Source organism: Lepidochelys olivacea (genome assembly GCF_965140295.1).
Source record: "Lepidochelys olivacea isolate rLepOli2 genome assembly, chromosome: 2".
NCBI lineage: Eukaryota > Metazoa > Chordata > Testudines > Cheloniidae > Lepidochelys > Lepidochelys olivacea.
In genome coordinates, this window is record NC_140412.1 from 34,242,264 (window position 1) to 34,258,840 (window position 16,577).

Below are 16,577 nucleotides of genomic sequence, written 5' to 3' on the forward strand. Positions count from 1 at the left end.
GCCTAGAGACACCATCCTGGCTAATAGCCATTGATGGATCTATCCTCCATGAAGTTATTTAGCTCTTTTTTGAACCCTGTTATAGTCTTGGCCTTCACAACATCCTCTGGCAAGGAGTTCCACAGGTTGACTGTGCATTCTGTGAAAAAAATACTTCCTTTTTGTTTTTTTTTAAACCGGCTACCTATTAATTTAATTTGGTGACCCCTAATTTTGTGTTATGAGAAGGAGCAAATAACACTTCCTTATTTACTTTCACCACACCAGTCATGATTTTATAGACCACAATCATATTCCCCCTGCCCCCTGAGTCATCTTTTTTCCAATCTGAAAAGTCCCGGTCTCATTAATCTCTCCTCATATGGCAGCTGTTCCATACCCCTAATCATTTTTGTTGCCTTTTTCTGAACCTTTTCCAATTCCAATATATCTTTTTTGAGATGGGATGACCACATCTGCACACAGTATTCAAGATGTGGGCATACCATGGATTTATATAGAGGCAATATGATATTTTCTGTCTCATTATCTATCCCTTTCTTAATTATTCCTAATATTTTATTACCTTTTTTGACTGCTGCTGCACATTGAGTGGATGTTTTCAGAGAAGTAACTACGATGACTCCAAGATCTCTTTCTTGAGTGGTAACAACTAATTTAGACTCCATCATTTTATATGTATAGTTGGGATTATGTTTTCCAGTGTGCATTACTTTGCATTTATCAACATTGAATTTCATCTGCCATTTTGTTGCCTAGGCATCCGGTTTTGTGAGATTCTTTTGTAGCTCTTTGCAGTTTGCTTGGGACTTAACTATCTTGAGTAGTTTTGTATCATCTGCAAATTTTGCCACCTTTTTGTTTACCCCTTTTCCCAGATCTTTTATGAATATGTTGAATAGAACTGGTCCCAGTACAGACCCCAGTGGGACACCACTATTTACCTCTCTCCATTCTGAAAACTGCCCATTTATTCCTACCATTTGTTTCCTATCTTTTAACCAGTCCATTAGAGGACCTTCCCTCTTATCCCATGACAGCTTACTTTGCTTAAGAGTCTTTGATGAGGGTCCTTGTGAAGAATCTAAATGCATTCTTTGCATTAGTCTTCACTGCAAAGAATGCAGGGGAGATCGCCAAACCCAAGCCATTCTTTTTAGGTGACAAATTGAGGGAACTGTCCCATATTGAGGTGTCAATACAGGAGGTTTTGGAACAAATTGATAAATTAAGCAGTAATATGACAGTAGGACCAGATGGTATTCACACAAGAGTTCTGAAGGAACTCATGTATGAAACTGCAGAACTACTAACTGTGGTATCAAGTATCAGAGGGGTAGCCATGTTAGTCTGGATCTGTAAAAGCGGCAAAGAGTCCTGTGGCACCATATAGACTAACAGACGTATTGGAGCATAAGCTTTTGTGGGTGAAGACCCACTTCGGACATGCATTCAACGAAGAGGGTATTCACCCATGAAAGCTTATGCTTCAATACGTCTGTTAGTCTATAAGGTGCCACAGGACTCTTTTCCGCTCTAACTGTGGTTTGTAACCTATTGCTTAAATCAGCCTCTGTACCAGATGACTGGAGGATAGCCAATGTAATGCCGATTTTTGAAAAAGGCTCCAGAGGCAATCCTGGCAATTACACTTTGGTAAACCTAACTTTAGTAACAACAAATTGGGTGAAACTGTAATAAAGAACAGAATTATCAGACACATAGATGAACACAATTTGTTGGGGAAGAGTCAACACAGCTTTTGTAAAGGAAAATCATGCCTCACCAATATATTAGAATTCTTTGAGGGCGTCCACAAGCATATGGACAAGGGTGTCCTAGTCAGTATAGTGTATTGGACTTGGAGAAGGCCTTTGAGAATGTCCCCACCAAAAGCTCATAAGAAAAGTAAGCAGCTGTGGAATAAGAGGGAAGGTCCTTTCATGGATCAGTAACTAGCTAAAAGATAGGATACAAACAGTATGGATAATTCATCAGTTGTTTGCCAGAAGTGGGGAACGGGTGAAAGAGGATGGATCACTTGGTGATTACTTGTTCTGTTCATTCCCTCTGAGACACCTGGCACTGGCCACTGTCAGAAGACAGGATACTGGGCTAGACGGACCTTTGATCTGACCCAGTATGGCTGTTCTTATGTTCAGTTTTCACAGTGCAGAGAGGTAAAAATGTGTACTGTTGTTTTTGTGTGGGTCTGGCACCCAGTCAGGGTACCGGTACTGGAGTTATGCCACGCTCTCTGGGTTTCAAATTCTGCTACTTCTGTTGTAAGGCAATGCCTGATTGTGACTCTCATTGCCACTGCCCTAAGTGCTTGGAGGAGGCTCACACGAGCATGCTGTTCTCGTCAGCCCATCTCAAAAAAGATATATTGGAATTGGAAAAGGTTCAGAAAAGGGCAAGAAAAATAATTAGGGATATGAAACGGCTTCCATATGAGGAGAGATTTAAAAGACTAGAACTGTTCAGCTTAGAAAAGAGACAACTGAGGGGGAATATGATAGAGGTCATAACATTACAAATGGTGTGGAAAAACTGAATAGGAAAGCGTTGTTTACCCCTTCACATAACATAAGAACTAAGAATGAAATTAATAGGCTGCAGGTTTAAAACAAACAAAAGGAAGTACTTCTTCACACAATGCACTGTCAACCTGTGGAACTTGTTGTCATGGGATGTTGTGAAGGCCAAAAAATTGAGTTAAAAAAAGAATTAGATAAGTTCACGGAGGACAGGTCTATCAATGGCTATTAGCCACAATGGTCAGGGACACAACCCCATGCCCTGGGTGCCCCAAAACCTTCAATTACTAGAAGTTGATACTGGACAACAGGGGATGGACCCTTCAAAATTGCCCGGTTGTGTTCATTCCTTCTGAAGTATCTGGAATTGGCCACTGTCAGAAGCTGGGCTAGATGGACCATTGGTCTGACCCAGTATGGCTGTTTTAATAGGAATTTGCTGGCCTGCCATCTACAAAGAGCTTCTTTCCACCTCCTTCCAGGTTCACAGATCACATCCTCAGCCTTCTCCCAAAGCCCTGTCAAACAAATGTGTTTTGTAGCATGCCTGGAAAGTCACTCATTTCTGCCTATTTCATACCCGGGGGGCAGAGCAATTTCCAGAGTTCTTGAGCCTTCATGGAGAAGACACCCCAGCAGCCCCCTCTTTTTTATAATGAGGGTGATCTAGCTTGATGCCAGTATTGACTACAAATGTTCCAGTTTGGCCAGGAGAGAGGCAGCCCCTCAGGTAGGCTAGTCAGAGGCTAGTCATAGCCTAGGCTAGTCAGAGGCTGATGTCTTAGGCTATACGGAAGTCCAGGAAGCTTTGTCTACACCAGGAGTAACTGTTATTATGGAGTCACAGGCTGATGCTGTTGATGTCAATGGGAGTTGCACGCAGCACTTTGCAGGATCAGACCCTTAATTCTGATAGGAGTCTGAAGTTAGAGAGCCTAATATACTTTGTGTATGGGACACAGACACACACACACCTACAGGACAGCTGGAGAATGAACTTTACAGCCATCCGTTAACCTTACCATTTTATGAAAATCAGAGATTTTTCCATTTGATTTGGTTTGAGTTACTATATTTTCTCTCTTTCCCCAAAAAATGAGCTAGAGGAAGTAGCAGGTACATCCAAAAGATGCAAATAGTTGACAAAATTTTATGCATGTGTGCCCAAATATAATCCCCAGATCTGGGTATATCGACTGGTGCCACAGTCACAAGGAGAGCACATCTGCCCTGCACAACAGCCCTCCCTGCTCTTGTGTCCCTTATAAAGATACACTGCAGTATTCTCAAGCAATACTCAAAAACTCTGCATTTTACAATTGTGATATTGCACTTCTCCTATAATATGGCCAGCATTGGCATTATTATAGCTGAGAGGGACAACTTGCAGCCTGGGATAGGACAACACAGCCATCCTCCTGCCGAATTTTGGCTGGCTGTGATGGTCCAGCAGGAAGGACAGTCTGAGGCTGCCATTGCCAATTCTATTTAGCTAACAAAGAAAAGTTGCAATTGACACTTCCTACCAGCAGGGGCCCAGTCTGATATAGCTGTGGCTCCTACCTACATCTGGCTTGGGTCCTTCCCAGACTGAACCCCAGCCCTGTAGGCTCTGAAAGTCTGCAGAGCAGTAGGGGCTTGTCCAGGACACGTGGGAACCACCAGGCACAGGGAGGCCACTGTGAAGGGAATTTGAGAAGAGGGGAAAGAAGATGGAAGGATTTGGAGAAGGGGGAAGTGACTGGGGAAGTGCCACTTGAGGAGACACTGAAGCTAAATCTACATTGCACAGTTAACCCGGCATCCAGGTCTCAGCACCCAGGTTAGCCAAGCCAGGGGCGAGCATTCCCACGGCAAAGCCATACCCACTTTGCTGTGTCCTCACCGTTTCTGCTCTCATCTGCATATGTCTGGAGGCTTAGCCCATTGGTCTATGTGCTGAGACGGCTGGAACTGTTTTCCTAATAAATTATGGGAGAACTTGTCTGTCCTTTGTGGAGGATTTGTGGGAAGGGCATTGAAAGGCTAGCAGCACTTGAGTGATTTAGCCTGCATCCTGCCTGCAAAGTAAGGGGTTTGAGGGTGAGATTGGAGTCTGAGGGAAGGGGAGGTTCTTGCAGAGATGAGACTGGGATGTGGGGGCAGAACAGTCTTGGTTCTGTACTTGAAGCAAATGAGGCAGGGTTTTTGCAAACTATGTTAAAATCAATAAGATGATGTAGTGAGCTAAGGATAAATGAGGGGAAAACAGTATGCTGCAACTTTATAAGTAGTATATTAATATATGTGCTCAAATTTCTCATGCTGGAGGCATTATAAATCGCTTTTGTGTTGGAAAATTTATTTATGTTCAGCAAGTGGGGTATAAGACGTAGAAGTGATCCACTTCTTTCAAGTATTTACTAAAAAACTTGGGTTTTAGGAAATGAGTTTTAGTTCCTGGAATGTGGATCAGATATTCTCTGAGCATAGCCTTTTATGGAAATCAACCCCTCCTTGATAAAGAATTGTGTGACATACCACTTTACTAAATAAACATTTGTCTTTTTAACTGAAATGATTACTCAGATACTTGTCGCATTCAGTGGGTGTTATAGAAAGAGAAAGCATGTTCGCATGTTCTCATTTCTCGTCCTCAGGAGAGAATCTAGTAGGATTTGTAGTACCCAGTGATAGTAGGTATGGTATGAAAGTAAGTGGATGAGAGTTATGGTGGATATGTATTAATATGATGCTTTGTATGGTGATTGTTAACTTAGTTATCACCAGAATTTGAACCTGGGACCGCTGGAATTAAAGTATAACTTTTTATAGCTTGAGCTAAAGGACAGATTCAAAGCCTATTTGACTTCACTAGGCTTTGGATCAGGCCCAAAGCCCCCTAGCTGGCAGATATCACAGATTCATATCTTTTGAATCAAGTACCAAGGGAGATTTCTGCCACACTGGAAGCAAAATACATTTGTTTCCTTAATTTATAGTATATTTTTGCTACTGAATGGAAAGTTAAATATATTCTTTTGTTTGAATTCAGTCATGCTTTAATTATGCTTTAAAATCCTATCTAGCACTGTCCTCCCTGCACAAATTTTACTGGATAACATCTGTTTCAGGAATTGTGTTGATATGTGGCTATATATTCATGTGTCTACTTTGCCTACAATATTTCAATATGACACTATTAATGTATGTTCACAACACCCATGTGGTGGTCTTTTCAAATCAGAAAGAACAGGAAAAGTTCATTTATACAAAAAAAGGTTAGCTGTTGAATAAAGCAAACTATTATGTATTCCTTACATGTTATGCATCTAATAAATTTTGTTTAATGACATAATGATTCATACCTCACCTTACTGTAGCTCCCACTCTTCACTGGAGCACTGCAGATATTGATTGGATTACTTTTTGGTTGGTTTAAAAAAAAGTTAAACAACAGATCATAATGTTATTTTACAACTAAACTATTTTCTGACAACAAAGTAACAAGCCCAGTTTGCCTTTTTTTCACACTCCACGCACACTGACAGAGAGCCCATACAGAGCTCTCCCTTCTACAGAAATCCAGTAGTATCTGGGAAAGGGTATGAACAGAGTAGTCTTCTGTAGGAAGTGAGCTCTGTGTCTATTCCAGTTAAGCAGTATGGAAGGTAGCATTTAATGCAGGCCTGGGGAAGGGTCAGTAGATGTCACATAGGGATCTCGGAGGGTCAGCGGCTAATATTCCAACTAGGCAAAAGTAGCAGTTGTTGAAGATCTGTACTTCAAATCTGGATTTCTGTCCTTATGACCCCTGCATAAATTTTGTTTTCCCAGGCTTTGTATGGGAAGTGGGGACTTTAAGTTTTGATTAATCCACTTAAAATAAAAAGTTGTTGCTACTTAGCAAATGCTGCACACGTGACCAAGAGTGTGGGCCCCCAGGGTTCAAACCCCCGGGCTTAACTCGTGGTATTCAGTTCTGCACTGCGAGATGAAACTTTTCACAGTATGCATCCGATGAAGTGAGCTGTAGCTCACGAAAGCTTATGCTCAAATAAATTGGTTAGTCTCTAAGGTGCCACAAGTACTCCTTTTCTTTTTGCGAGATGAAACTGACTTTCCAGTCTCATTTTAGTCATTCTAGAAGGTAAATTACAATGTTTAACTCTGAACACCCAAAAAAATATATCACAGTATTACTTTAACAAACTGTTTTATCAAAATATCTTATCTTTGGTGCTGTGAAGGACATTAAAGATACAACTACAGACCAGAACTTAATTTTCAATCAGAAGAACGTTGTGCATAACCCAATGTGTTGGAAATGGAGAAGTCTACTGACCTTATCCTAAAATAATTTTCACAAACATTCAAAGTCCATTCTGTATTCTCAGCTAAGGCACCGGAGCTGATTATTCTTTATGGCTTCTGGGAAGACATCCCCGCTGTAAAACACTGAATTATTAGATGTTTTCTTCAGTGAGTTGTCTGACAGGAGATGAACCCACAGGATATACTGACTGTGTCTGGTTTCAATTTTTGTTTTGTCTATAAAAAGTCAAAGCTTCCTATGAGCATTATCAGACAAAATAAATAAAGTAAGAGAGATAATTGTTTAATGAACTTGGAGTAACATGATTCAAGTAGAATACGCCTACAGATTTTGCCAAAGCTAATAAAACTCTTTTGCACCATACTTATTATTTTTGAATAAACGTCAACTTTGTGAATTCTGAAGGTCACTTTTAAAAGTTGTCTTGAATTCAGTTTCTTTGTACTCCTGACTGCTTTTGTTATTTTGACTCTGGTAATCACAGTGCACTCAGAGGTGAAGCAAGGCAGACCTTGGGTGGTATTTGTTAACTGGTGTAAATATTATAAAATATTATAATATCGCCTCTGATTCCTAGTAAAATTGCTTTATGGATCAATGGTGCAGTGAATTATTATGATTATTATTACAATTATTACTATTATTGCTTTTTACAAAGCAGTTGTGCAGTATATCAGAATCTATAGTATTTGCTTTGATATAGGACAGTAGTCACAAACATTTTTTTAATCAAATGTATGCAATGGTGTGCAAATAATTACAGGGAGTATTACATCATGTCATTTCTATGCTATAGAGACAAACATAAACTCACTGGCACTTACTCATGAGCCCTTTTCTTTCACTGAACTGGGAGTAACTTTTCCTAAAATACAATCTTTTCTCACATGTAAAGCTTCCATACGTGACATTTCAGCACCAGAAATACAGATTCACTGATGCTGAAATAACAAACAACGGTGTGGGACAGGTGGGCACTGCCAAATTTCTAACCTATATCTGTGACTTAAAGATCTCTATGTTAATTTATATGGATAAGTAATGTTTATACTTCAATCAATTAGATGGCTCATCGGCACTTAAAATGGTAAAGAGCAATTCAAGTACTATTGTTACTCTATATTTCACAGCAACTTGCAGTGTTGCCAACTCACATGATTTTTGGTGTGTTTCCACATTCCCTGGAGTTATTTTATTAGGTGAGTCTCAGTTTTCATCTAAAAAAAATAAGTAATAATTTCTCATGATTGCAGAGAATAACTAGAAAATGTGACCTGAGTGCACTCTGAAAACTCAGAACTTAGTAGGCAAATAAAAAGAATCTGACATTTACTATTTAGTTAAAGTCTTGTGATTTTTAGGCCAATCCCACGGTTTTGGGGGCCTGACTTGTGGTTTTTAAATGCTTGGACTTGGCAATACCACATTTTTTGCTCCACGCACCAAAGCTCTAGGTTTTCAAATGCGCCATGCAAGATTTCTAAACCTACATCTTTAGCCATATGCATGTCATGCTTCCGAAGGGAATCTTTGACTTCTATTTGTGTCCCTAGCTGTGTAATGCTTTGCTGTACAAAAGAAATGCAAAACAGCAGACAGTTTAATTCCCAAGAAAACCCCATCCATCACACCCAGTATTTATTATGATGGTTTAATTAGTTAGGATTTATGGCTTATTTAAATTACTGAGAGAAATGTCTTGTATGAAGTGAACATATCCTATTCAGCATGGCTTCAAGAAGACCTTCTCTAATAGATCAAAAATATTAGGCAGGTCAGGCTCAGTAACACACCTGATCATTTAAATGATCCTGAGATTTCTAATCTAACTTTCGGTAATACGTTACTATATGTCTTTCTAATAGGATTCAGCTTCTGAAAACTAATACGACCACCTCTTTCTTCTCTTTTTTCTTCTTTTGCCCTTCCATTAGCTTCTATTGCAACTTAATTTCCTCCAGTCAGGAGAGCAAACCACTGAGCAATAGATTTTCATTCCAATCTGATGTCTAACGTGGGAGGAGAGAAGGACGTGTAAATCCTTTCCTACTGTGAATGTGAAGAATTACAGTAGAACCTCAGCGTTCGAACACCTTGGGAATGGAGGTTGTTCTTAACTCTGAAATGTTCGTAACTCTGAACAAAATGTTATGGCTGTTCTTTCAAAAGTACATTGACTTAATACAGCTTTGAAGCTTTACTACACAGAACAGAAGGAAAATGCTTCATTTAACCATCTTAATTTAAATGAGACAAGCATAGAAACAGTTTCCTTAGCTTGTCAAACCTTTTTTTAAACTTCCCCTTTATTCTTTTAGTAGTTTAGGTTTTACACAGTACTGTACTATAATTGTGTGTGTGTGTGTGTCTCCGCTGCTGCAAGATTGGGTACTTCCAGTTCCAAATGAGGTGTATGGTTGACCGGTCAGTTCGTAACTCTGGTGTTCATAACTCTGAGGTTCTACTGTATTATTATTAAGAAACAACTTTATGGTGCCTTGAGTTTACACAGATCCAGAATATAAAAAAGGGATATGTTCCATGTCCTGAAAAGGCTACAACCTAAATAAGATAAGACAAGATACACAAACATAAGTTACAAAATAGAGCAACTGTTCAGAACAGATCATGCCTTATGGTTATTAATTATGAGCAAAAGGGAGAAGGGATTTCCTGAAGAGGTCTGTTCCAAAGAGAGCTCAGAAGGAGGATAAAATGTGTGCTCAGTGAACAATAGCAAGGATAACAAAGAAACAAAAATACAAATGTTTTTGATAAACCCTAATGTTGCAAGGCATAAATCAATCACTAACTAGTGGGGTTAGAAAGAAACATTGATTGTGGGAAGGCTGCTCCATAACTGTGCATTGCAGAGTTTACTGCACTTCCCTCTGAAGCAGGTGGTGCTGGCCACTGTTGAGACAAGACACTAAGAAGAAGAACCACTAGTCTGATTCTGTATGGCAACTCCTGAGTTCCTAGAACTGGGATATTGTCCCAGGTGTAGGAGCTAGAAAGGAAAAAGCCAAGACTGTGAGAAGGAGGGTAGGAAAGAGAAATAAGGAGAGAGGATTAAGAGCAACATAAAGGAGAACATGACAGAGATAGGTGGGGATGCAATTATGCAAATAAGGGGAAGAAGCTTGTATTTTATTTGGTAAAATATACGTGCCAATAGTGTGGTTGAAGCAGTAGTTAAGGACAGGCACTTAGGACAGGCTTGATTATTGGGAGGAGAGAGGCCAGAAGGTTGGGCAGTAGTAAGTAGAAGATTACAGTAATCAAGGCAAGCAATGAGGAATGTGGGAAAGAGACAGATTTTGGAATGATTAAAGGGGAGGACTTTCTGAGAGATGATATATGGGGTGGTAGAGGAGAGAGAGAGAGAGAATGGTCTCCTTTAAGATCACCATGTCATTCCACTTATTCCATCTGTAAGACTGACTGTAGACTACTCGACTTTGTTTCTTAAAGATTAAGCACTTCATCCCCATGATTCACTTGATCTCCACTGAGGCAAGAGTTCAGAATCCCAAGGTTCAACCTGAGCAAATTTCTTCCTGATACTCCTGAGCCAGTCTCAATTAGCCTATAATACCAGTTGGCTCAGTCTTCTGCTCAAATAGCAAGTGGGTACTGGTAGATTTTAAAAGAAAGTGAGTGTTGCTGAAAGTGTTTTATAACATGCTGTAATTATTGATAGGTGATCCAGTTTGGGAATAATCGGAAATCCCTCCCTGCACTCCCAGAACATTGACATATCTTTTAGACCCCATCTCAATCCTTTTAAGCTTAGAATCACAGAATATCAGGGTTGGAAGGGACCTCAGGAGATCATCTAGTCCAACCCCCTGCTCAAAGCGGGATCAGTCCCCAGTTTTTTTTTGCCCCAGATCTCTCAATGGCTCCCTCAAGGACTGAACTCACAACCCTGGGTTTAGCAGGCCAATGCTCAAACGACTGAGCGATCCCTCCCCCCAATAGCTGCTGAACTATTCAGATAGATTTCTTTTTCTTTTTCTATTTTTATTTTTTATTTATGGGATGGTGTCAAATATCAAAGAACAGAGTAACATGTGGCACAGAAATACTACACATAATACTTAAACCACAATTCATTGGGGGAAATTAGCTATACTCTTCATTTTATTCTCCCTTTTACTATATTTTGTACGGTTATTCAGTTTAGTTAGAAAGAAATAAGATAATCTGAATATATGGAAGGTGAATAGCACACGCAACCACCTCTTATTTATTAGTCATTTCTTCATATTTATAAAATAAATTTATAGCCCCACATATTGTGGTCTGAGCATCGACCTTTAGGTTGAAACACAAAGTAATACAAAAGGACTGTTGAGGAATATAGTCACCTGAACCCACATCTTAACCCCACCTCAGTAGTCTGAGAAAAGATGGCCTGTGATTTAGGTTCAGAAGTTAACAAATCTGGACTCTGGTAGGCCAAGGGTGATATGGGTGAGTACCAAAACCAAGGACCAGCTCAGAGAACATCCTGCCCAGCACCTGTCCTTCATTTATATGGGAAGGCTCCAGCTCGAGCTCCTCTGTTGTTCTTAGTTGAAGCAATATGTTATGGCAAAAGAGACAATCTAGATCTCAAACCATTGAAGGCTTTTAGATTCAAAGCAACTGCATGAATTCCAACCTCAAGTTAATTGGTAGCCAGTGCCAAATTTAGGTGCATGTAGTCCCACGGCACCACTTAATGGGCTGCAAAATATCTGCCGTCTTCAGTGTCTGAATGATCCCAAGGTGGAGGCCGATGCAGAGCATATAATAGTTGTCTAATATTTCAGTAGTAGACAAAGGAAATAACATACTACTTTGTCCTTTAAAGTGATTTTGCACCTGAAAACATCAACTAATTTTAAACCACATAATGTCCTTGCAAGGTATGTATTAATAGATCCATTATACAGATGGGCAAACTGAGGCATAGGAAGGTTAATTAACTTGCCCTTAGAGTATATAAGAAAAATGTAATGATAATTTTATAACAGTACAAATATTACACCAACATTAAGAAAAATAATTAAATTCAGTTATTTTACCAACTTTTTTCTAGGGTTTTGGTAGCCCATCTGGTGAACATTGGCTGGGAAATGAGTTTATCTTTGCAATAACCAGTCAGCGGCAGTATTCTCTAAGAATTGAGTTAATGGACTGGGAAGGAAATCGGGCATATTCACAATATGACAGATTTCATATAGGAAATGAAAAGCAGAATTACAGGTAAGCACGTATTGATGTTCTGTTGCCATTGGGTATTAGATCTTGTTCACTGTTTGCAAATGAAATAAGTGAAAGGATAATAATGTAGTATTAAGTTGCATCCAACTTTTAAATTAAGAGTACAAATATAAACCAAAAATGCAATTTTCCAGAGATAGAAATTGAGAGAGAAAGTATTACGTGTGACAACAAACTGTACGGCACAAGGGTCAGGACACTCTGAAATTTGTTAGCATTTGGTGAGCAATGGCCCTTATCTGGTAGCCTACTACCCCATCCTGAAAATCTTGCTAAGGAGAACAACCAGCCAGCACCCCTTGAGGACTCTGGGGAGAGGGTCTACTGTTGGTAGGTGTTAGGCCCTTGCCTCTACCCCAGGAGTCTGCAAAGATAAAGTTAGGGGTTTCTGGACTCTGGAGGTTCCTGGGAGGGGAAGGCATTGAGGTTTTGTTACTTGAACTTCTAAATAAATTGGCAACCATTCATTGCCCACCACTGTGAACAGACCTTTCAGGTTCCAGTTTGTGTGGCCCTTAGTCTGTAAGGCTCATTCTCCAACTCGTATTAACAGTGTGGACTTTTCCACCGTCTGTCTAAGCAGGACTATAGCTCCCAGGACCCTGTCCATTCTTGTAATTTATTTCTAAGACTTCAAGCTTCAATTTTGCTTCAGTATTCCTGAAAGGGAGAAACCAAACTGAGATGAGATCCTGATTTCACCATCCAACAGACCCATTTAAAACTTACCACATTTTTTAGCATATCCAAAATCAGCTGTGCCTGCACAACTTAATCTAGACTGTGCTGGTCCCAATGATTTCATATCCATCCCTCACATCTTTTCTAAGCCTAAAATGTCTGCAGACCAAGCCAAGATCTTTATTTCTCTGGGAATGTTGGTACTTAAGTGTTATGGTATCTTAACCCTCAGCAACCAATGGAAGAGTTAGTATACTGTTTCTTAGCAAATTCAGTGAGATACTGGGCACCTTAGGAGTTCCTGTGCTCAGCAACAGGTGATTTGTCATGCTCTGTCACACAGTTTCCTTCCTCTGTAATATAAGCTCCTCTCCTAAACCCTGGTATTTGAAGAACCCCATTCCTACCATGGTCTCCATATGGGTTGGCTACACTGCCCCAAAGTTCGGACTATGGGCATGTGAATATCAGTGCACGCCAATGTGGTCTGCTGTCCCCCATGTGCACACAAAATGAAAGGTTCCTAGTTTGCTTTAACAAAGTCCTCTTCACACTCAACTACATTAATGCAAACTAGGAACCTTTTAATTTGTTCCCACAGTGTCCACATGGGGGAGTTACAGAGCAGTGCTTTGGTGTGCCCCCAACTAAGAAGTTACCTACTACAGGACAGGCCTAACAAAGAAAATAACAGAACGCCACTAGCCGTCACCTTCAGCCCCCAACTAAAACCCCTCCAACGCATTATTAAGGATCTACAACCTATCCTAAAGGATGACCCAACACTCTCACAAAACTTGGGAGACAGGCCAGTCCTTGCCTACAGACAGCCCCCCAACCTGAAGCAAATACTCACCAACAACCACATACCACACAACAGAACCACTAACCCAGGAACTTATCCTTGCAACAAAGCCCGTTGCCAACTGTGCCCACATAGCTATTCAGGGGACACCATCACAGGGCCTAATAACATCAGCCACACTATCAGAGGCTCGTTCACCTGCACATCCACCAATGTGATATATGCCATCATGTGCCAGCAATGCCCCTCTGCCATATACATTGGTCAAACTGGACAGTCTCTACGTAAAAGAATAAATGGAACGGCTGTTACTCTGAAACTTGGTGTGCACTGCTAGTCATGCCCCGTAGTCTGAACTGCAGGGTAGTATAGACAGAGCCATAGACAGTTTACACTATCCTCACATGTATTTTTTTTAATTATATGCATCCAGGAACCACGGTCTATCTTAACAGTTTGAGGATTTTACTGCTTGATTAGGCAAAAAAGGATACAGGTCCTTCAAAGAACTGATAAAGTTCTACCGCAGAAAATAACATTGAAGACTATAGATTTTACTAAAATCTCTCAAACTTTCAACCCAAGGTGCAGCTGCAAGTGAGGAGGGTAGACAGAAGCTAGATTATATTGCAAAGGATTTCAATGCAGATGAAATAATAGTTCTATAAACCAATGGCTAGGCCTTGATAAGAATATTGAACATATTAATGTAGTAATACTACAAGTTATTATACCTTGAAAAAGCTATGAGTTTATTATACATAGTTGCAACTCCTCCAGTTTTCTATCAGGACTTCCAATAGCACTGAGAAGGGGAGATCAGTAAAAAAGAAAGAACACACTAAAATTCAGAATCGCTTATAGAGAATAGTAACATATATGACTTATGTGGTTTAAAACAATTTAGTAATAAAAAGACTACTTTCTTTGGGCAGAGAGTAAAGCCAAGAAGAAGGGAAATGAGTTTGAAATATATCCTGAATAATAAAAGGCAAAACATCCAGCAAGTGAAAGAGCTGAGAGAAATGATGCATAATGTTCTTAAATTGTTGTCCAAAGGGTGCACATTTGGGTACCTAAAGTTAGACTCCTCAATCCATATTCAGTTGCCTAAATGAAAGTAGCCTAAGCTTCAGAAGTGCTGGGATACCATATTCACGATCTAGATAATTTGCTCTATTATTTTATCAGAAAGAGTGGTTAGTGGACCTCATTAAGGTATAATAAATAAAAATAATGTATAGTGTCTAATGGAATATGAATGACAGAGGCTTCAAGACTGGGTGAACTACTGCCAAACAGAAGAACTAGAAGGTATGAATTTAGGAGGAGGGATGGGCACCAAAAGAATTCAAGTGAAATTTCTTTAATTGAGATAACAGATCAAATACATTTAAAAAGAGCAGCAATGGGAGCAACCAATAAAAAACAGTTTTAAAAGGAGTTGGACAAGTAATTGAAAAGGGAAAGTACTTGTGGTACAACTATTGCCTCAAAAGGAAGGGTCATTCCAGACATTCCTTTTTATCCTGAAAATGTCTGTACTATTCAGCTCCGAGTACTTTGCACCTTTCAGTGAATTCTGCCACTTGTGAAATGAAACACCCTCCCTCATTCCTTTAATTATTATTGTTTATGGTAACACTCATGATGTGCTAAGCACTTCCCAGACATTCCAGAAGAGGCAGTCTCCCACTCTGAGGAACTCTTCCTGTCAGGATGTAGACAGACAAGTAAAGAGAGGATCAATAAATAGGGATTGGTAATTTTTGTACAAGTTGTCTGGATTCATTGTAGGGGAGCATAGCAGAAGTGAGTCTTTAAGAGAGGTTTATATAGGGGCTGGGCAAAGAGCTCAATCTATTTAGCTTAACAAAGGGAAGGTTAAGTATCTACCTGGGAGCAAATATTTAAAAATGGGCTCTTCAGTCTAGCAGAGAAGGGTATAACATGATCCAATGGCTGGAAGTTGAAGCTAGACAAATTCAGACTGGAAAGAAGGCATACATATTTAACAGGGGGAGTAATAAACCATTGGAACAATTTACCAAGGGCCAAGGTGGATTCTCCATCACTGATAATTTTTCAGTCTTGACTGGATATTTCTCTAAAAGATCTGCTCTAGGAATTATTGTGGGTTAGTTCTATAGCCTGTGTTATACAGGAGATCAGACTAGATGATCACAATGGTCCCTTCTGGCCCTGGATTCTATGAATTGTGTGACATGCTCACAAATGGGGGAAAAGGTGGGGATGAATCCTTGCCAGGTGAGGATAAGCAGGAAAGGGCAGAGTTACACAGGCTGAGATCCTCAAAGATTTGAAATTTGAAAGCAAAGCCTAATGCCTAATACCTTTGAGGATCTGGGCTATAGAGCTTTGAAAGTACTGTCAAGAAGGGTAGATTTGATGAGATGGCATCTGGGGAGCCAGCAGAGGGATTCGAAGGGAGGAGTAACATGATCAAATCAACAGGCAAGAAAGATGGCTGTGTGGCTGCATTTTATATAAACTGAAGGGGTGCAATGTGTGTTTCTGGGAGCTTAGAGGCAGACTGCAAATGTTCATTTAAATTTCATTTACATCTGTGTTGGGTGAGATTTTGCAGAGAGCTACTGACAGACCAACAGCTCTTGATAACTCTGTATTCACTTATCTTGTGTGATGACAGAACCACACAGAGAATGTTATAAAGAGCCAGACTCTGTCTGTGACAAGGTAAAACAGCAGCCTGGAAAGGGTTGAAAGATCCCTGCCTATCACATGGCTGAGTGAGGTATATAAAGAGGAGGAAGGTAGGTACAGGATGTGGCAGAGAAAGTGTGTCCTCATTACCCCTGGGTGGCTGAGGCAGCAAAAAGCCTTTGGGGATTGGGACCTGCACATTTCAGTTGAGTTGTTTTATTTATTTAGAATTGTTTAAATCCTTTGTTGCAAACAGTAAAGTGTGCCCTGAGGAAAG

General features: G+C 40.0%; 1 protein-coding gene across 3 annotated transcripts in view; it reads left to right on the top strand.

Moving 5' to 3' along the window:
• The window catches only part of ANGPT1 (angiopoietin 1), a 209,831-nt gene that overhangs the window by 148,403 nt on the left and 44,851 nt on the right, over positions 1-16,577 (top strand). For all 3 annotated transcript variants that reach the window (XM_084618518.1, XM_084618519.1, XM_084618520.1), the window contains one exon: positions 11,945-12,111. In XM_084618518.1, the coding sequence (XP_084474644.1) occupies positions 11,945-12,111 (167 nt within the window). The remainder of the gene's footprint in view (positions 1-11,944; positions 12,112-16,577) is intronic.